The following is a 22,807-nucleotide window of genomic DNA, read 5'->3' as shown; positions in this document are numbered from 1 at the left end:
ACAGAGAGGAAATAGACCTGCTTGAGGTTCAGTAGTCTGGAGGTCTACATTCATGAGTCATAAACGCAGCCTTGGTTCCTAGCCTATGAGATTGTTCTTCTGCTACTCGGGTAGAACAGGTCTAATTTAAGCCTCTAATCTAAATATTACATGGCTCGGAGTCTGACCAAACATGGCCTTTTAACTGACTGAAAGTCATTTCCTCTTCAGGCTGGTACTTGTTGCCATGTTCTGAATACAAATGTTTAATCTTGCTGCAAGCAATTTCAGGCACTCACCAGACAAGCATATTCAGACAGATTTTGTAATCAGTTGACAACTGAGAATTGTGTGGTTCAGAGTTATGTATGAATAATGAGTCCTGAGGTTAGTTCTAGAGAATCCATGATTTATAAACCTAATATGAAATGATCCAAGCAATCAGGTGTAAGTGTATACATGTAAACTCCACTATATGCCAGAAAATGTAATCGAATAATTTATGCTAATGCAGTGTTCCACTATTACTTGATGTACAGTAGAACATCAATTTTTCAAGACGTCAGATATCCAAACATACTCAAGAGTACAGGCCCATTGCTGATTCTGCCAGATAGCTTACAGACCCAAGCCTGTTCATCTGAGCAGAGCCATGCCGACTGCACCCATCAGCTCCACTGCTCATTTATGCACTGACTGCACTGCTCATCGGGACAGGGCCACCTATACAATTTTATTTTCTTTCTTTATTTATTTAAAATCTTTTCTATACCGTCGTTACAATTCCATCACCAATTCCACTGCTCATCGGAGCAGGGCCATCCGTGCCAGTTCCATCACCGACACCACTGCTCGTATGGGCAGAGTCTCCTGTACCAGTTCTTCTACTGAATCCACTACTCATTCCACCAACAGCTCCTCCAGTCTACTGAGCAGGGTCTTGCCACTAAATGTTGAATTACTAGTGTAACCCATGGACCGAGGTTTTTTTTTTTAAACTTTCAACAACTATTCCGAAAACAGGTCCTTTGATGCTTATTATTTTCAGATGAAAATAGAGAAAGCATCATTCAGTTTTCCTAAAAAAAATGAGCTTGAAATATTGTTCTATGATGGCTGGTGCATGGAGTTCACCGAAAGAAGCAAATGTCAAAAAATGCCTGGAGGAAACTATACATTAACAGATCGATTTCTAAAAGCCCTGTGCGCACCGAAACCGAGAAATATGCACGTGTCTTGGGCCGGCGCACGCCGAGCAGATTTTAAAAAGCGTGCAAGTGCACGATATCTCCTGGTACGGGCACAAAGTTGGAAAAAGGTGTGGGGGGCGTGGGCAGAGCCTGGGCAGAGCATGGGTGGGGCATGGGTGTTCTGGGAAGTTACCTTGAGATGTGCGCGTGCCGGGGTCCCCTGCTGCGTAACTTTACTTAAGCTATGGATGGCATGTAAGTATTAAAATAAAAAACAAAAAACTAGGCAAGTCAGCAGAGTTTTAAGGGATGGGGTTAAAAGGGTAAAAGGGAGGATAAATAACAGAGGAGGTTAGGAAAGCTGATCCGTTAACTGAGCGAACTGGGAACGAACTGGGAAACAAACTGTTGTGTCAGCATGTGTATCTAATAAAATCCCCCCCACTTACATGGTAGAGCCTGCATTTGTGTGCGCATACATACATCCATATAAAATTGCGTGCGCATATACGTGCGAACAGCTAATTTTATATCATATGCGCACATATGCGTGTATATTTTAAAATGGCTGCGTCTCTGGGAGCGAGCCGGCACACGCGCGTACATCTACGCTCACATGGCTGTTTGAAAGTTACCATCCCAGATCGTCAAAAAACGATTCACATCCCTAGCAAATATATCTCATGCATACTCATTGTGAATATCCTGAGAACCAGACTAACTGGGTGGTTCTCAAGGCAGAGGACCACAGCCTTAGATCACTGGCAAGTGAAACTCTGATTGAGAGACAAAGACTGATTTAAATTAAATATGTCATCATGAAAATGGTGATTTTAATTAACCCCTACTCTTGAAAGAATTGTCCTTATTAACCAGTCATGGCTAGACACTTGTGGAGACAGATAAATTCAAAGACATATTTATGCCAATTTTCAAAAGATGGCTGAGTGCTTCAATTAAGTGGCCAAACTTTTTCTAAGTTAAACTGATTTCCAGCCAAATCTAGACAGCTAGATTGTCAGTTGAAAATCATCCTAAATCTAAGCAACTAAAAGTTAGCTTCCTAGAATTAAGACACTCTGCTTTTGGGCATCCAGACTAAACCAACTAATACTAAAAATCAATGTTCATTTAACTAAATCCTCTCCCACCTATCTGATCTCCAGAACCCTTCCTAGAGTAATGCTGCACGCCCAGCTGGGAAAAGGTAAGCCTGTATCCTCCTCCTAGCTCAGCACTGGGTCACTTTTGGGAGTTCTGGGTGTTGGGATGTGGTTGAATGGTGAATTGGGAATTGGGTGGGGGGAGGTTATCAGGAGGATGGCCCCATGGAGAATATTTTTAACTTAATCAAAATGAATGCCTGGAGGAGCTGTGAGCATCCTTCGGCTCAACTTTCCAAAGTAACAGGTTAAGAGATGGGCTGTTGGGCCCCCAGCTTGACTTTTCAATGCCATGGGAAGAGAGAGGATCTGGGTGGCCTACTTTAGGGTTGCTCTGGCAAAGCCTAGATTTGGCCACCCACCTTAGGCCACTAGTGCCATAAATCAATGCTAGGCATCTAATATCCCTCCCACGATCTGGCGTCTCCCACTTTTTAGGAATCTAAATTTAGACGCTTACCTCAATCAGTTTTCAAAAGTACCAGTTTAGGCTCCTAACTTTGGAAGTTAGGAGCCTAAACTCTTTGAAAATTGATCCCATTATTTATACATGTAGAATACTTATGCTTCAGAGAGGTGGAAAGAACGATGTAAAATGTTTTACTAACCATAACAGAATTCACCATAGATATGAGGAAGTCATCCCCAGAGAAAAAATAACTTGGTCCGGATTTTACTGCAGCGTCAATGTGGCATCTTTCAAGATGAGTTGCTTGCATTAAACCAGCTTCCGTGGATAATGAATTAATGTACTTCTTCTTTCCTCTTATTAACATTTCAGTGAAGTGTATCTTAGTCTGTCAATCAGAAAGAAAGAATTTTTAAAGCATTTGCTCGGATGGTTACCTCTTGGCACTGTTTCTGTTTTTATGCATAATGTGTCTGGCATTGCAGCCTGTCAGAGGTCTTCTCACTCCCCATGAGCAATGCCATGATGACTTCAAAGTGCTTTACAGCTTGTATCTGACTGTACAGGAGTGCGAATGGACTGGCAACCAGGCTAGGCCTTGTCTGCCTGGCACAAGTGTACCACAGCTTCACAATGCAACATTTGCTTCTTAAAAGGGGTTTATTTACAGGTCAGGTAAATATAGGAGTAAGCAGCAGAATGTAACCAAAGGTCTAGCTCTGTCTGAGCACTAACCAGACTTTGATTAAAGGTTACCTGACTAACAAGGGCCAGGCTAAGCTAGACTCCCTCTTCTGAACTGCCCAGGCTCAACCCCTCTCACAGACAACAGCCTTACAATTTTTTTTCCAGCTACAAGGGTTCTTTCTTTCTGACCTCTGGGTTTGAGCTATCTCAACATTTTTTTAGGACTGTGATCCCAGCCCCATTTCCTCCTGCCTTCTCTTGTTTCTAGCCTCAGGAGAATATAGCTAAGTTTGGGAAGAGCTTGTTGCCTCTCTCTACAGAGCTTCTGTCCAGGATCACCCTCCAAACCCCCCCCCCCAGTCTCTGTTTTAACATTCATGCTTTATTTGTCGGCTCTTTTCCCTAGGGCTACGTTTCCTTGCAGATTCCTGCTCTTCTGATTTCTTTACTTGTGTCATGCAAAGACTCCATCACAGTGAGACAGTGAAAAACTTTGTTGGTGCCCCTGCTTATCTTGGGGGCATTTTTTCGAAGGGATTTCTGCAGAAAAAAAAGCCTTAAAAAATGTCCTAGGCCGCCAATGGGTAAAAGAGGCGGCACTGGGAAAGGTTGCAGCAGGCCTGGAAAAGTAAGCACAGGAATTTCATTTTCTGGTCCCCACACCTGCTTTGCACCTGCTAAGTAGGCAAGTTACATAGTCCCCACGGCACAGGCCCACCAATAGATTTTGGAGAGATTCCCTTTGGAAACTGGCTTGCAAGCTGCTGAAAATTTCCCTTCTGACTTTCCTAGATGTTATGTAGCAGAAAAGGAACACAATACAAAAGCCCTAAAAAAAAAAAAAAAAAAAAAAAGGTAGAGTGAAAAATGACTGAAAATCACTGTGAACCGTGCTCGTTAGTTTTTTTTCTCAGTTTTATCTCATATCTGTCACATCAAGGGTTTCATGAATTGAGCACAAAATGACTTGTACATTGATGACAAGAAGGGCTAAGAGGGATGGAGAAAAAGGTACTAGAGTCAAATGCTAGTATCCATCAGTGAAAGTGAACGGGTAGATGTGGTGTATTTGGATTTTCAGAAGGTGTTCAACAGTCCCTCATGAGAGGCTTCTAAGAAAACTAAAAAATCATGGGATAGGAGGCGATGTCCTTTCGTGGATTACAAACTGGTTAAAAGACAGGAAACAGAGAGTAGGATTAAACGGTCTGTTTTCTCAGTGGACAAGGGTAAACAGTGGAGTGCCTCAGGGATCTGTACTTGGACCGGTGCTTTGTAATATATATATAAATGATCTGGAAAGGGGTACGATGAGTGAGGTGATCAAATTTGCGGATGACATAAAATTATGCAGAGTAGTTAAATCTCAAGCGGATTGTGATAAATTGCAGGAGGACTTTGTGAGACTGGAAGACTAGGCTCCAAATGGCAGATTAAATTTAACGTGGACAAGTGCAAGGTGAAGCATATAGGGAAAAATAACCCTTGCTGTAGTTAAACGATGTTAGGTACTATATTAGGAGTTACCACCTAGGAAAGAATCTAGGCATCATAGTGGATAATACATTGAAATTGTCAGATCAGTGTGCTGTGGTGGTCAAAAAAGCAACAGAATGTTAGGAATTTTTAGGAAGGGAATGGCAAATAAAATGGTGGATGTCATAATGCCTCTGTATCACCCCATGATGAGACCGCAATTTGAATACTGTATGCAATTCTGGTTGCGGCATCTCAAAAAGGATATAGTTGCACTGGAGAAAGTGCAGAGAAGGGCGACCAAAATAAGGGGCATGGAATGGCTGCCCTATGAGGAAAGGCTAAAGAAGTTAGAGCTGTTCAGTTTGGAGATGAGACAACTGAGGGGGGATATGATAGAGGTCTACAAAATCATGAAAGGACTTGAACAGGTTAATGTAAATCAGTTATTTACTCTCTTACATAATAGAAGGACCAGGGGGCACTCTGAAATTATAGCAAGTAGCTCATTTAAAAGAAATCAGAGAAAATTATTTTTCACTCAACACATAGTTAAGCTCTGGAATTCATTGCCAGTGGATATGGTTACGGCAGTTAGTGTAACTGGGTTTAAAAAAGGTTTGGATAAGTTCCTAGAGAAGAAGTCCATAAACTACTATTAATCATTAAGGAATAGTAGCTTGAGATCTATTTAATGTTTGGGTTCGTGCCAGGTACTTATGACTTGGATTGGCCACTGCTGGACACAGGATGCTGGGCTTGATGGACCCTTGGTCTGACCTAGTATGGCATGTCTTATGTTCTTACTCAATGAGCACTGTCATAGTTGCTCATTATTGCTTCTTCAGAGAGATGGTTTCTCATATTTGATCTATAGTGACCATCATTTTCTTTAGCCTTCTGTCACACTTATGTAGCCCTTCTTCTGGTTTTTAATCTAACCAGGAAGGCAAGCATCACTCTCAGTCCCCCCCATGGCACATTCCCAACAGCCCCAGAGCATGGATTCTCTAAAGTGGGGGGCTAGACCTTCAGGGTCCAAGGTATGGGGTAAAAGCTTTTCAGAATGTAGTATCACAGTAAATTCAAGTTGGGTATATGAGGTGCTGAACAACAAGGCTGAGCACTCTGGGTGGGTGTTCCAAACTTAAGCTTTACTACTGTAAATCTTCAATAATAATCATATGTCCCCAGTCACACATCCGTGTACAAACTCAGTTATTCCAAAACTTCTTTTTATTTGTGAATGTGTCCCTCAGCATTTGGGGTCCCAGGATAAATTGCTCTCCAAGGCATGGAAAAGTAACAACTTTAAGCAGGCAGTGGTCTCCTTAATGTGGACAGAATTCCCTTTCTAAAAATATCTGAGGGCCAAATCTCCCAATCTTCCTTCCTCTTCTTGTGGCAGAGATTCCAGGTGAAAATCCTCTTACTCTTTTAATTCTCCTTTACAGATGGCAAAGTGGGATCATTCATGATCAAAGCACCAATACTCAGCTCAACAGGGGAAAACTTCCTCCTGTCCCCATTTCTGGGCTGAAAGGTTGGCAGCAACACTTGCTCCCAACACAAACAAGGTAAAATGTCACAAAAAAAAACTCAGTCACCATCCACTTGGCATGAGATGGAAACAGCAGATCTTCACTATGGCCTGTTAACTAGCCTTCAGCCAATTACCATCTCATAATAGGATAATAGGACCTTGTTAAAAACCTTCTGAAAATCCACATATATATATGAACCGATTCACACTTCTCCACATGTTTGTTAATCCCTTCAAAAAAAAATCTAACAGATTTGTAAGAAAAGACCAACATTCTGAAAGACTGTGTGTAAAAAATGTTCTTTTTGTGCAATTTTTTATAAGCCAAGTTCAAATTTGTGCACTACAAGCCAGTATACTGCAAATAATATTGGGATTTCTTTGTGTGCTAAGTTTTGCTGTGTACACAGAATTCACTACCTGTCTGTACGCGTGCACACGCGTTGCTTAAAGGGAACAGTGGACGAGACTTCCCTTTGTTAAATCCATGTTGGCTCTGCCCCATTGGTCTTTGTCTATCCAGATGGTCATTAATTATGTTCTTCAAAATAGCTTCTACCATTTTGCCCAGCCCCATTGTAAGGCTCACCGAACTGTAGTTTCCTGGTTCACCCCTGGAGCCCTCTTTAAAAATGGATGCTACATTGTCCATCCTCTAGTCCTCAGGTACCATAGCTGATTTGAATGAGAAGTTAGAGATTACTAGTAATATTTCTGCAGCTTAAGTTTTGACTGTTTTCAGAATGGAGGGGTGTATACCATCTTCTCCTGGTGATTATTATTTTTTAGTTTGTCAGCTTGCTTTGTCTTCCTTGTTCAATTGTGATTTGATTTAGCAACTGAATCATCACCCTCAAGGAATGTTTTCAGTGCTGCTATCTCCCCAACAACCTCCTGAGTAAAAACAGAAGCAAATAATTAGTTTCGGGTTTTTTTTGCTATGGCCCCTTTAATCTCTCATTCATCTAGCAGTCCAACCACTTTTTCACAAACTTCTTACTTTGGATATACTTGAAAAAGATTTTATTTTGAGTTTTTCCCCCACTGGCAAATTTCTTTTCAAATAATTGTTTGGCCTGCCTTATTAATACTTTATCTATAACTTACCAGTGCTTATGCTCTTTTCTGTTTTCTTCATTTGCATCCACCTTCCAGTTTTGAAAGATATCCTTTTGGATTTAATAGCCTCCATACCATTAAACTTGTTGGCAGCTGTTTGGTCTTCTATTTATCTTTCTTAATACATGGAATGGAATGCATCTATTCTGGGCTTCCAAGAAGGTGTTTTTAAACAGCATCCACACTATATGCAAACTCTTAATCTTTGCAACCATTCCATTTAGAGGCCAATATTCAAAGACTCTTAGCTGGATAATTCACAAATTATCTGGCTAAATGCTGACTTTTCAGTATCGCCAGCACTCTTTCAGTGATAGGCGTTATCCAGTTAAAAATTAGCCAAATAAGTTATAGGCTTTTGGGGGCATTCCAGGGTGGGGATGAGTTATCTGGAAAACAAATTGGGGAAACAAATATTAGGAGTTAGATGAATAATTTTTTTGGATAACTTTAGCTGATCCCAGGAGCAGGTCTAAAGTTATCTAGGAACATGTTACTGCCCACCCCACCACCACCACCTTCTCAAACCCCTGCAAATAAAATAGAAATGGCAAGAGTCCACTCGCCGGCCTTCCCCATGCCCCCTTCTTGGTTAGCCAGAATAAGGTTGGAATGTCCCTTCCTCTACCTCTCTGAATCTTCCAACCCAACCGTAATCTTCCCGCCAACCCTTCCCCCTCTCCCCAGCACCTTACCAACCCCTTTCAGCCACTGGGATCATGGTAAGCTCCTACTGCTCCCAGTGACTTCCAGAGTGGCTCTGACAGCAGTCCTGGAAATATAAGCTACCAGCATTGCTATCATAAAACTACTCTGACTATTCTCTTGGAAGAAGAAACCTAAAGAATTCTGAATCACAAGGACTCAAGTGTTTTTTAAAATAAAGATACTGCCCCCTGGAGATCATCAAACACAATATTACTTCTGTATCCTCTGACCTCTGTTGAGATTCTGAGACCTAATAAGGGACAGTTTTATGAGCCTTTTTACATGTAGGTGGACCGCTATCTGCCAGGGACTCTTAGAGCTAGTGCTTTATCAATTCATTTCTTAGTCGGGGCAAACAGGGGCCCCTCATGTTGAGATGTCATACCCTCCAAAAAGTTCATCTACTAGCAGGGCCGGTGCTAGGTTTTTTGCTGCCCTGTGCAAACAATTACTGTGCTGTCCCCATTCCCCTTCCCCCGAAAAGGTTTCCATGGCTCTCTCCACACTCACCTCTTACCAAACTTTGTTCATGCTGAGACACAATACCATTGCTCATAAAGCAGGAGGCACCACTACAAACATTTTGCGCCATGATCTGCACATTGTCTCAAAGTGTGGGGCATGCATGTCAGTGACATCTCTGGACATGCAACAAATAAATCTTTATGCAGCAAATAAACCCCTAGCCTGTTTAAACCATCTAGAAAAACTATCACTAAAATGATTAAATAGCATCAATTAATAAAATTCTTCTGTAAGGGAGTGAAGTTTGGAGTCTATTCAGGATAGGACAAAAATGACAAGAGGCGAATGGCACCTTATAGGCTAAACTATTTAATGAGGCATGAGCTTTTGAGTATAGAATCCATTTCGTCGACTGCATTCTGTCCTTGAAAGCTCATGCCTCAATAAATTGGTTGGTCTATAAGGTGCCACTCGTCTCTTGTCATTTTTGCTGTACCAGACTAACACAGCTATCCCTCTGAAGATTTTCACAGGATAGAACAGAATCCCAATATAAACCCTGCACCTGTTTCTGTATTCGTGGAAACTCCCCCCATAAAGGGTTCAGAGCAGGACAAGGACATTTCCCATTAACACATATCATATAAAAATAAAATGCAAAATACACCTCCAATTAGGAAAACAGAACAAATCGGGCTGCAATAGATCCCTACACAGAAACTATTACGGATGTGAATCATATTTCTGATGATTCAAAATATCGTACGATATTTTCAAAGTAGTCAGAAATCGGGGGCTCCCCGAAACCAATAGGAAAACCCCACAAAATTGTTTGTGGGGTTCTCTTATCATTTTGGGGAGGGCGGGAAAAACGGCACATAAAAATAACCCCTAAACCCACCCCGACCCTTTAAAACTAATCCCTTAGCTTCCCCCACCCTCCCGACCCCCCCCCCCCCAAAAAAAACTCCCGGGACCCCCACTGATGGTTCAGTGGGGGTCCCGGGAGCAATCTCCTGCTCTCGGGCCGTCGGCTGCCACTAATAAAAATGGCGCTGATGGCCCTTTGCCCTTACCATGTGACAGGGTATCCGTGCCATTGGCCCGCCCCTGTCACATGGAGGGAGCACTGGATGGCCGGCGCCATCTTTAGTGGCAACCGACGGCCCGAGAGCGGGAGATCGCTCCCGGGATCCGCACTGGACCACCAGGTACCTGAAAAAGGTTTTTGGGGGGTGAGGGAAGCTAAGGGATTAGTTTTAAAAGGTCGGGGTGGGTTTTTTGTTTATCGGCTCGGGCGCAGCTGATAAAAAAAAACCCGATCGGGCATGACGAAAAAAAAATCACGATGTGAATCGGAACCGATTCCGGTTCCGATTCACATCTCTAGAAACTATACGCCAGCAGAATACCTCACCTCGATCAAAAATGTACAGCACAGAGACGCTCACCAAATACACAATAAACAGACCATAAAATATAAGTAGAAATGTGCAGACAACAACCTGAACTGGAAACTGCGTCAGATTCTGTATGCAGTACAGCAATGAAAAACAGAATAATCGCTATACCTCATAAAACATCAAACAACACAAACGAAATATAAAATATCACCCATACTAATAGAAAGAATACATATTTCAAAACGGCTGATGAATAGAATAATATTCAATAATTAAAAACTCATGCAAATTTAAAAAATGTACCAAACACCAATAAAAGATTTCAAATAAAACCATATAATTAAAGGTAATAGGAATAAAAGAATTCTCTGCACTTCATACCTGTAATGTTTTGATTTCCACTCACCCTAAGATTCTTGTGGATTAATGAGGGAAGAAGAGAGTACACAAACTTTATTCTCTCTCTTATACTCACACTCTAACACACACATTTATTCTCTCACAAACACACACACACACATGTTCATTAACACATACATACACAGGCACTCTCACCCTCACTGGCTCTCTCCCTCACACATACAAAGGTACGCTCACACTCATTGGTTCTCTCTCTCTCACAAGCACACTTAAAGGCTTTCATACATATGCACAAGTTCTCACACACTCACTGGCTTTTTCTTCCATACACACAAGCTCTGATAGGCTCTGTCTTACTCCAGGCCGCTTCTTCAGCTGCTGCCAGAAAGGATGTGCCGTGGCCCTGCTGGGCCCCTTGTTGTTCACTGTGGGTGGAAAAGGAGATGTTGGTGGCCCACTGTTTATTGTTGTTTGGCTACAGCAGGAGGGTATGCGGGAGACACAGGAGGTGCCTGAGCCCCGCTGGGCCTATTGCTGTTCACCATAGGTTGGAGAGGAGATGCGAGCTGGAGGGGAAGTGCTGTGGCCATGCTGGGCCTCTCGCTATTTGTCTGCGGCAGGAGAAGAGGTGCCGGAGCCCCACTGGGCCTGTTGCTATTCACCGCGAGCAGTAAGAGAGATGCAGGAGGCAGAGGAGGTGCAGGGACCCTGCTGGGCCTCTTCTTCGGCCACCAGTGGGAAGGGATCAATTGGTGGCCATAAAAGCAGAGGCACTTGCGATTTGGGGGCAGTGCCCCACCCCCACCCAAGCCTGCCGATGCTTCCTTATCTGAGGTCAATTCTGCAAGCATTTGGCACTCTCAGCCTCATTATTGGCTGTGAGGCAGTGCAGAACCAGGAACCTAAAATATATATCCTGTTTGTAGTAATTGTAGCCACTCTGCTTAGTGGGAGTAACAGTTCTTAGATGTTGCAGCAGCCCAGCCCTCATCCCCTTATATTTCCACCACTGTCTGCAGGGCAGGCTCGGAACAAGCTGACCCTGATGTCTTCCCTGCCACTGCCCTCCTGGGCAATTGCACTGTATGCACACCCAGTAGCGCTTGGCCTGTCTGCTAGAGTGTTTTTGAAGAGCTAAGGTAAAGACACATCCCTCTTCAGCCCTAAGAGAAGGCTTCCTAAACGTATCCTGGTTTCTCCATAGCTAGTCAGTTTTTAAGTCAGGTTTTTAGAATATCCACAACGAATATACGTGAGATAAATTTCACTCAGTGGAGACTCAGTATATGCAAATTTATCTCACGCATATTCATTATGGCTATCCCAAAATCCCAACTGGCTGTGAGGTCACTAAGAGAGGTTTGGGAAACCCTGCAATAAGATGTTTCTAAGTGATTTTCAGATATTATATGCATGCTGAGCTGGTGTCATCTATAATGTCATGAAGTAGAATACTAGCATAACAGCTGATACAATGCTTCTGCTTTACAGGAATAGTGCCATTAATGTAGTGAAGATCCTACGAGTCCTACGAGTCTTAAGACCTTTGAGAGCTATCAACAGAGCCAAAGGGTTGAAGGTAAGATAACGGAATGCAGAATCAAAAATGAGAAAATGGGATTCTCTTAGTTACTACTAAGTGCATAGGAAAGACATAATAGGGAAATAGAAAGCACATTGATATGTGGAGCTTGATATATCATATCTACTTGCTCTAGTACTGAACTTTCTCACTAATGTGAATAAGTGTTTATGAAGGAGTATTTTAAGGCAAGACATGACTTGCCTGGGATTCAGCATTTTTAATCATACTTGTACTACTGAGTTCAAATAGCTTATCCATTACCATCCATTGTAGTGGTCCTCAAGCCAATCCTCTGCACTCCAGTTTGGATACCCCCAATGAGCATGAGATGCATTTGCAAATCTTTCTCATGCCTTTTCATTGTAGATATTCTGAAAACTAGACTGAATAGGTAGGACCCAAGGATTGGGTTGAAAACTACTGATTTATTGGAGTGGCCAATTCCAGTCCTCAAGAGCTACAAACAGGCCCGATTTTCAAGATATCTAAAATGAATATGCATAAGATATATTTTCCTTCAATGAAGGCAGTGCATGCAAATCTATTTCGTTAATTGTGAATATCCTGAAAACCAAACCTGTTTGTGGCTCTTGAGGGTTGGAATTGGCCACTCCTAATCTATTGGGTCAGCACTGAAAATCAGCAATCAATAAGTCAACCTCTTAGATTTCCTACTTTAGGGGATTTTTGATCACAGGGTGAAGTTCAGTCTCCATAACCTGTCTACTAAACAACCTACTAACTATAGCAGTGGTAGTTTCTTTTTATTAGAAATGAATTTGCAGTCAATACATTTATTTGTCATAAAGTTGACTCAGGCAGAAATTGACTATGGGGCCTGTGTACTAAAGATGTGCTACACAGCTTCTCTACTAACTGTATTTAGCTCAGACACCATGCAGTGCCTAATGTATTAGACCCCCTAATGTGAAGCCTATCCGGTGCTGTTTAAAGCATATGTGGGTGCATTAAAAGCAACATAGCATGGCAACGATCTCATTAGTCATTTCTATGCTGTGCAGCTGAATTTCAGTTTCCTCCTAACACCTACAATTTAACTTCAGTTGTGGGGCTATAGGAAATTTCTAGCACACCAACCTTGCACAGCAGGGTTGCATGCTAGCAGTTTAACAAAGAAAACATCCTTTCCCTTCCCTCATAAAACTCATCCTAAAACACTCAGCACTGGATAACACATTCCCCCTCCCCAAACCTTATTACAGATCCCCCCCCCCCCCCCCAGCTAACACATACCTCCCACTCTCCCTCTCCCAATCCTCGCCCCCTCCCCCTAGACACATTCCCCTATTCTGGAAATCCTATACTACTACCAATTTAATCTCTAGCAGTTCAAAGTTCAGCTCACTGCTAGGCGATGCCAAAATGACACTGGAGATTGAGCTGGTGTATGGTAAGACTATCCTTGTGCTAGCCACAGAAGAGAGGTAGGAGGGATTCAGGCAGGAACTATGTGCTGGATTCTGGAAGCAAGGTATGGGTTAATCAGGGAGTGGTCCAAAGTGGGCTCATCTAGGCTTATTGGCCCTTTAATTTTGAGCTTATTAGCGGAGGAGAACCCAAAGGATATGTAAACAGTAAGTGCACTCAGAGAACTGTGCTCCCTTTAATAGGACCCTTTAAGCATGTCAGCATACTGCATATCATTATTTTAGTGCACTGGGCCACATTCACATGTTGCCTGAGACTTAACAGGCGTTTCTATTACTGGGAATGCGTATACTTTTCTGGTCATGGCAAGACACAGTGTTAGGGCTCCGCCTGCTGCGCAGCCTCCCTCCACAAGGAGTCCTCAACAAGCAGTGCTCACAGCTGCACAGGTTATCTCCTCATTGATCACCTAAAGCCTCAGCCCCAGGTCTACTTAACCCAGCCTGTCCAGTCCCTCGGTGCCTCTTCATTGAATCACCTCAGCACTCTGACCTAACCAGCCTTGCTTGTAATTCTGCCTTGCCTTGTGGCCTACCCAGGTTTTCTACATTGCCTTGTGGCCTACTTTGGCCTTTTACCTTGCCTTGGCCTCCTGCCTTGCTCTGTGGCATCCCAAGCCTATCTGCCTTGCTCTGGGCCCTTCCAGACCTTTTGGCCTTGCTCAGTGCCCTCTTGGGCTTTCCTGTCCAGCCTTTTGGCCTTCAGGCCTTCTAGGTTCGCCTAGTCAGCTTTATACCTTTTGGGCTTTCCTGTTTATTGTTGCCTGTTCTATCTAGTTCTTGTATAGTCTTGTCTTGTCCAGTCCTTGTTCTGCCTTGCCCAGAACAGTTTAGTTCCTTGCCTGTTTCCCAGGCCTTGCCCTTGTCCTTGTCTCTGGCCTGCCCTTGATCCCAGTTCTTGCCTCCAGCCCTGCCTGTATCTAGCCCCTGCCTGTCCTCAGTACCAGTCTTGCATTCAGCCCAGTCTGTATCCAGCCCCTGCCTGTACTCAGTACCAGTCTTGCATTCAGCCCAGTCTGTATCCAGCCCCTGCCTGTCCTCAGTACCAGTCTTGCATTCAGCCCTGTCTGTATTCAGCCCTTGCCTGTCTTCAGTACCAGCCTTACCGTCAGTGCCTGGATCCAGCACCCAGACAATATCTGGGTCCAGCTCCCAATCTGTGCTTGAATACAGCTCCCAGCCTCTATATAGCTCCCTGTCCGTGCCTCCTCCAGCCATGATTTTCTGCAGAAAACTAGTTCTACCAGCCCCCAAAACCCAAGGGCTTAACCTGCAGGGGAGGGGGGGTTGGTTAGGCAGAAGACCAGCTCTGGTCCTGCCCTGCAGTCCTGTACTGTTTCTGCCGGCGTGCTCCCTGATTCCAGCCTGCCAAACCGTGACTCATAGTTTAGTAAATCCACAGAAAATAACTCCTGTTAAAATGGTGTGTTAATGTGCAGTTTTAACGCAGCTTAGTAAATAGACCACCAAGTGGCATTTTAGCATGTATGTTACATCTGTAGCTCATGCACACAAGAAATTTATTAGTGTGAATTTTAAAGCATTGATCCCCCTGTATTTCTTAAATATTCCCACTATTCTGGAAAAAAATGTATTCTGCTTTTTTTCTTACTTGTTTTTATTTATGTTCTTCACTGAATCTAATTTTGATCTGATTTATCCTAAAATCATACGGATCAATATTCAGACGCTTTGTCCACCCACGTTTTGCATTTCCCATCAGTCTGAACACCTCTGATATATATGGCTACCTGTTTGGCTGCATAAACGTTAGCTGGATAAGTTGGAAGCATTCCTTGGGGTTTTCCAGGGTGCAGTTAAGCTAGCCGGAAAACTTATACTACTAACAGGCTGATACAGAAAAATGCGCAGGAGAGCGGGCGAGCGCCCGCTCTCCCAGCGCATGCTCAGGCCACTCTCCTGGGCGCACGATTCAGGAGGGTGGCCTATGCAAATTAGGGCCCGCAGTAAAAGGAGGCGCTAGGGACACTAGCGCGTCCCTAGCGCCTCCTTTTTGACAGGAGCGGCGGCTGTCAGCGGGTTTGACAGCCGACGCTCAATTTTGCCGGCGTCGGTTCTCAAACCCGCTGACAACCAAGGGTTCAGAAAACGGACACCGGCATAATTGAGCATCCGTCCTCCGACCCGCAGGCCACGGGATGATTTCTAATTTTTTTTTTTAATTTTTACTTTTATTTTTACTTTTGGGGCCTCCGACTTAATATGACTATGATATTAAGTCGGAGGGTATACAGAAAAGCAGTTTTTTCTGCTTTTCTGTACACTTCCCCGGTGCCTGCAGAAATTAACGCCAGCCTTTGGGCAGGCTTTAATTTCTGTAAGTAAAATGTGCAGCCTTGCTGCACATTTTGCTTTCTGGATCAAGAGGGAATAGTTAATAGGGCCATCAACATGCATTTGCATGTTGCGGGCGCTATTAGTTTCGGGGGGGGTTGGACGCGTGTTTTCGACGTGCTATTACCCCTTACTGTACTGCTATCGGCCTGTAAGACTGGTTGTACAAAAGAGCAATCCTGAAATTAGACAGATAATAGCTATATCCAGCAGAGGTCCTAATTGGCAGTGCCCTGCTGAATAACTGTGACAATTTATCTAGCTAACTTTAAACAGATAAATTGTCCACTCACTCACTGTGCTGCTGAAAATTGGCCTTATTCTTATAAGTATCAATGTGGTGTTTGCATGATTCTGATGAGGATCAGTACAGCAGAACACTAATTTTCTCAGATCTGTACTGGTAGAAATGGCTAAGTAGGAGATATTTTCAAAACTCTTTCTGCACTAGTATCTCCTCAGGAAAGAATTGAATTTCATACAAAAAAAGGGGAGCCTGATGATTTTAGTTTTTAAATTTCCAACTGAATTATCCACAAATGTATTTATTACTGCTACTGCATATTAAGGATCCAAGCTTTGCTCCTTTCCTGCTTACAAACCATGGGCCTCATTTACTAAGCATTTTTCCCATAGATACAGAATGGGAGAAAAACTTTAGTAAATCAGGCCCATGGGATTGGCAGATCAGGTTAAAAGTATTTAATCTTCCAGGGCTGGAAACAATGCTTATTAGGCGTAGACAATGTGGTTTGGCTTTAATTTGAGTCATCTTCAAACCAGTAAGGGTCGGTGTGGCTCAGATTATTCAAACCATAGCCTACACTGTCCTAGTGTGTCCTGAATTAAATCAAGTCAACCTCATCTCTGTTCCAATCCCTATTTTTGACTTGGTGTCAGGGCCAGTGCAAGCCACTGTGCAAACTATGCACTTGCACAGAGCGGCGGCTCCTAGAGGGCGGCAGACTGGGCTGCCCACAGTCAAACTGGAATGGAGGCTGCAGGGTCGCCTGATGCACTTTATCCTGCCGGCAGCTGAAGTAAAGAAAAGGCCAGGAGACCACCCGCGGCATAGGAGCTTCTAAGGAAGCTTGCCAGCTCAGATTTAGATATCTGATTCGGTAGAGATATCCCAAAATTCTGCCCAATCCAATGCAACAACCCCTAGATCTCCCACACCAGTGGACAGTGGCAGCAGCAGCATTTGAATGACATCATCTCCTGCTGCCGCAGGGCCAGTCTCGCAAGAAGAGCTGCAAGATCACTGCTCCTCTCGCGAGACTGGCCCTGCGACAGCAGGAGATGATGTCATTCAAATGCTGCTGCTGCTGTTGCTGCTGCTTCTGTTGCCGGCTCGTGTGGGAAATCTAAGAGTTGATGCACCAGATCGGACAGGGGTTTGGGTTAGCTCTGCCAATCCGATAACAAAATCTGAGCTGGCAAGCCTCTCTTAGTGGCTCCTATGCCGCGGGCGGTCTGTCGGCCTTTTCTTTACTTCGGCCGCTTTGCTGCTCCTGCTGCCTGCTCACTCGGAAAGGAGGGGGAAAAGGAATCCTGACTGTAATAAACTGTACCAGGGAATGGGAGGATGAAGAGCTTGGGGAGGGCTAAGAAGCTGGATTTGACTGCGTGAGAAGGTGAGGGAAGGTCATAGGGAGCCGGCAGGAAGAAAGTGGGGAAAGCATAGGAAGGGGTGAGAAGAGGGTAGGACAGAGCCTATAGAGAAAGGGAAAGGGGATGAAGGCGGAAAAATCAGAGGGGCAGATTTTATAAATCTGCGCACACGCGTACTTTTGTTCGCGCACCAGGCACGAACAAGAGTACGCGGGATTTCAATAGATAGGTGCGTAGCCGCGCATATCCATTAAAATCCGGGGTCGGCGCGCGCAAGGCTGCCCAAAATCGGCAGCCTGCACACGCCGAGCCACGCAGCCTGCGTCCGTTCCCTTCCACCCCCCCGCACCTTCCCTTCCCTTCCCCTACCTAACCCACCCCCCCGGCCCTATCTAAACCCCCCCTACCTTTGTCGGCAAAGTTACGCCTGTTGGAAGCAGGCGTAACTTTGCGCGCGCCGGGCCGGCTGCCGCGCTCCATGTTCCGGTCCGGGGGCTGGTCCGGAGGCCGCGGCCACGCCCCCGGAACGCCCCCGGGCCGAAACCACGCCCGTGGCGCCGCCCCCGAAACGCCGCGTCACTCGCGACTCGCCCCCGAAATGCCGCGTCACTCCCAGCACACCCCCAACACGCCCCCGACACGCCCCTCCATGCAAGCCCCGGGACTTACGCGCGTCCCGGGGCTTGCGCGCGCTGCCGAGCCTATGCAAAATAGGTTCAGCACGCGCAGGGGAGGTTTGGGGTAGGTTTTCGGGGGGTACGTGTGTATCTTATGCGCGTACCCCTTTGAAAATCTACCCCAGAGATACTGACTCACTAATAGGGGAGAAGAATCTCTAAAGGGGCAGGGTTGGGGGAAGAACTGAGGTAGTGTGAGAAGGGAATATCTAGAAGGAGGGAGGGAAGGGAATGAAAAGTGGGATAAAGAGCAAAATATGGGAAAGGGAAGAAGGGCTGAGGTAGTGAGGGAAGGGGATGAGAAGTGAGGGAAAGAGCTGAGGTAGTGAGGCCACGGGCTACCCGGTAGGCCCCATCCCATCCACTGGTAGCCTAAGCTACTAAGAGAAGAGGCTGCGGGCTGCCAGCGGACCCCATCTCACCAGCAGTCAAAGTGAAATAGAGGCCACCTTATCCCAATCTGATGGCGGCCAAAGTGAAGAGGTGGACCCAAGGCTGCTGGGGGAGCAAGTGGAAGGAAAAAAGGTGAAGCCCTTGTGTTTGAGAGAACATGTGTGGTATGGTTGATAAGGAGCACGTATGTGTGTATGTATGTGCACGTGTGATAAGGTTGATAAGGAGCACGTATGTGTGTATGTATGTGTGTATGTATGTGCACGTATGTGTGTATGTATGAGAAAGGGATTGCGTGTGTGTGTGTGAGATGTGCATGTGTATGTGCATGTGTATGTGCATGTGTGATAAGGTTGATAAGGAGCACGTATGTGTGTATGTATGTGTGTATGTATGTGCACATATGTGTGTATGTATGAGAAAGGGATTGCGTGTGTGTGTGTGAGACAAAAGGAAAATGTGAGAGAGGTTGTATGAATGTGTGGGAGTGTGTGAGCGAGAGAGAGCATCTGTCTGTTTGGGAACATATATGTGAGAGGGAGCATGTGTGTGTGTGCACATGGGAGAGAAGAACTGGGTGCATATGAGAGAGGAAGCATGAGTGTGTGAGCATGAATATGTATGAGAGAAAGAAAGTGTGTGTGCATATATGAAAAAGCGAGAGAGGAGAAAGTTTGTGTGCCCTCCCTCCCCCACTAATCCACAACAATCTCAAGGTGATTGGAAACCAAAGGTTCCCAGGTATGAAGAGCTGGATATTTTATTTTTATTCTTATTAGTTTTAATTATTGGGAGTTATTTGATGTCTGCTCTTTTGAAATATTTTACTGGTGTTTGGGAAATTTAAAAAAACAATTTATATAAGTTTTTAATTATTAGATGTTTATTCTTCAGCTGACTTGAAATATTTATTTTATGATTGATGTTTTATATTTCTTGATTTTATTGTTTTTATGATGAATGGTGATGTTTCTCTTGTTGCACTATATACAGAGTGTGCCTTGTTGCAGTTTCCAGTTCAGTTGTTGCCTGCAAATTTTTATTCTACTTTATGGTCTCTTTGTATTGTGTGATGGACTTTTTATTTAGTGATAGACTGTCTGTGTTCTGCATGTGTGACCAAGGAGAGGTATTGTGCTAGCATGTAGGGATGTATAGCAGGCTGACTTGTTCTGTTTCCTAATAAGAGGTGTATTTGTATTTTAGTAGCTGGTTTATATTTGTAGTGTTACTTTTTCAAAGGTAAGACTGTTATTGTTTGAGTGCTGGCAGTTAGTGCTGATTTGGTATGGGATTATTCAAGGCTTTCTGAGGGTCAAGCCCTCATTCAAAATGCATTACAATAGGCCTAATAACATATGGATATTTTTGCAGGGTTTTCTGGTTGGCACCACAGGTTGTGGTAAGTGATAGTATTTTTACCTCAGAAGACTATTCTAAGAATGTACTTTTTAATATAAAATCTGTTATTATAAATTCATAATGTTTAATTGTGCGTGCGTGTGTGGGTGGGCCTTTAAAGGTTGCCTATGACATGTAATACCCTTGACTGGCCATGGGCTCCAGAGGAGAGGGGGTAGACCTGGGTAGGGAGGAATGTCAGAGTTTAAAGTTTAGTTTACTGGAGGGAGATGAACTGGGGGCTGGGGGAGGGGGGGACAGCACAGTAATTGTTTGCACAGGACAGCAAAAAAGCTAGCACCGGCCCTGCTTGGTGTACATTGCTGGCAAAGCAAATTGCATATTTCAAGGTCTATAGTAACTTGAGGCCTCATTTTCTAAAGTATCGCAGGCCTGCGATACTTTAGAAAATCGTGCTAATGGGGGGCGGGGGGTCGAAACGGGGGGGCGGTCCTGCGCTAGCCGGCACCGATTGCACCGCGGAGGTGCGATCGCTGCCGGTTTCGCACCCAATAGTGTCACCATGAAAGGTGGTGCTATTGGGCGCGAAATAGGACGCGAAAAAGACTCCTTACCTTTTTGCCATCCACGCCTTCTTTGCAGAGTCGGCCCCGGTGACGCCCCGACTCCTCCTCTTCCAGGGCCGACTCCACCCCCATATCGCTAGCACACGCTTGCGTTGATAACGCAAGACTGCGCTGCTAGCGCAAGCGTGCGCTAGCGTTGGGAAAATGAGGCCCTTGATGTCTGATACCTGTAAGATTGCGTCTGAAAATTGTAGGTTGGGTGGGAGAGCTGCTTGGAATACAAGAAATCTTCCTGTTCACCCAATACCTGGAGAGCTGTGAAGTCTAAGCTGGCTCAGATCAGATGGCCACCTTAGCTGACATTAAGCAGGGTCATGCGAGCAAATTTCAACCAGCCCAGGAAATGTGGATTTTAATGTAAGCTGAGTTAAAGCCACGGAAACCTGGGCAGACAACTGTTAGGCTGGCACAAGCCAGACCAGGATCTGAAAAGTCCCAGCCAGTTCATCCATCCTTGAGGTCCCCTGGTGTAATATGAACATCTGTCTTAGAGCATTAAGAGCAGAGTGAGAACGTAGCTGGGCTTTAATGGAGCCTTCATCCCACGGGTTAAAGTTTTAAATATTGCAAAAATCCTAAAATACCACTGGAAAAAAAACAGTAAATGTGTTAAGAAACTGACTGATAAACTGAAGAAAGATTGTAGCGGTGAATGACTATATTAAATATTATTTTAAAATATTTTTTCATTTTTTATTTACAATAATTTTTCTGCTGCTTCTATAAAGATAGGAAACATTTGTGATCTGGAAAAAGTTAAAAGGGCATTATTTGAATAAAAGCATTCTCCTGACTTAAGACCTTTACTACATAATCATGATCCTTTAGGTCCATCTTGTCACGATCAGCTGTGCTCAAAGGCAGGGGAAGAGTAAGCTCAGTGAACTTGGAACAGAAGTAGAGCCAGCATCATTTTGCAAGGTTTCAAAGTCCAGCAAATTAAAGAGCCCAGTGTTAGAAACAGCGCTTAAGGAATGAGGACTTACACACGTGAGTCCGCTTTGAAAATTAGTGGGTATCTGTGAGCCCTTGCGCAGCGCACACGTGCATGTCTATGCCTCCATGGGCAAGGGTAGAAATGTTCACATGCACATTTACGCTCATACTTCGGATTTTTAGAAAGTACATGCATGAATGGTTTCCCTACCCTCCTGGGAACATGTAAAAGTCTGTGTGAAATTACTTCTGCGTACACTTCTATGCGAACAACTCCTGGGGTAAATTTCAAAAGGCCTATTATGTGTGTGTAAAATGGAGTTTTACATGCATAAATGCTTTGCAAATTCAGTCTACTACTACTACTGCTACTTAACATTTCTATAGCGCTACTTGACGTACGCAGAGCTGTACAAACAACACATAGCTTGCAGTCTGATCAAGACAAGTGTACAAGTCAAAAGACAAAATTAATTAAAGAGGCTGAAGGTGGACCAAAAGGGTTAAGATTTAAAAGCAACCTCAAAAAGGTGGGTCTTTAGATAGGATTTAAACAGGGTGAGAGAGAGAGCATGACGCACCAGCTCAGGAAGTCTATTCCAAACACATGGTGCAGCCAGGTAGATAGTACAAAGTCACGAATTGGCAGCAGAGGAAGAGGACATAGGCAGGAGTGACTTGTCTGATGAGCGGAGTGCATGAGGAGGGATGTAGAGAGATAAGAGAAGAGAGGTAGTGAGGAGAGACAGAGTCCAGAGAGTACATCAATCTGGTGACTTGATTCTTCTTTTCTGTTCTGTATTGCCACAATAGATACCAGTAGCCAGAATTGGTATACAGTATTATTTGGTGTAACATTTGCTTGATTTCTGTTGGGAATGATATATCTCTGATTAAGGGGGATTTGACGAAACAGGATAGGATGAGGAGGGAGTTGGGTTGCAGGAAGGGTGTAGGAAATCTAAAAAGCTGGATTTTGAGACCTACTGTCTAAAGCCCAGCGATGTGCAGAGTTCACACACCTTCAGGTGATTGTATAATATGTTATGGTTCTAGAAATGCAAATAAAAAGTTTGAAACTAAAAAAAAACAACATAGTGCTCCATATGTGCATGACATCACAGTTATGCATAAGTGCTTAGTAAGGGACCACAGCAGCACTAATCCCTGCTCCTTTCTCCCATTCCCAGCACGTGGTGCAGTGTGTGTTTGTGGCCATTCGAACCATTGGGAACATTGTGATTGTCACTACCTTGCTTCAGTTCATGTTCGCCTGCATTGGAGTTCAGCTCTTCAAGGTAAACCTTTC

At 44.2% G+C, this 22,807-nt stretch overlaps 1 protein-coding gene across 18 annotated transcripts in view; it reads left to right on the top strand.

Annotated features, from left to right (window-relative positions):
* The window catches only part of CACNA1C (calcium voltage-gated channel subunit alpha1 C), a 1,539,476-nt gene that overhangs the window by 1,238,337 nt on the left and 278,332 nt on the right, over positions 1-22,807 (top strand). For all 18 annotated transcript variants that reach the window (XM_029599882.1, XM_029599881.1, XM_029599874.1 and 15 more), the window contains 2 exons: positions 11,994-12,081; positions 22,689-22,796. In XM_029599882.1, coding sequence (XP_029455742.1) covers positions 11,994-12,081; positions 22,689-22,796 — 196 coding nt within the window. The remainder of the gene's footprint in view (positions 1-11,993; positions 12,082-22,688; positions 22,797-22,807) is intronic.

Source organism: Rhinatrema bivittatum, chromosome 4 (genome assembly GCF_901001135.1).
Source record: "Rhinatrema bivittatum chromosome 4, aRhiBiv1.1, whole genome shotgun sequence".
Taxonomy (NCBI): domain Eukaryota; kingdom Metazoa; phylum Chordata; class Amphibia; order Gymnophiona; family Rhinatrematidae; genus Rhinatrema; species Rhinatrema bivittatum.
The sequence above is the reverse complement of the archived record's forward strand: the minus strand, read 5'-3'. Positions and strand labels throughout refer to the sequence as shown.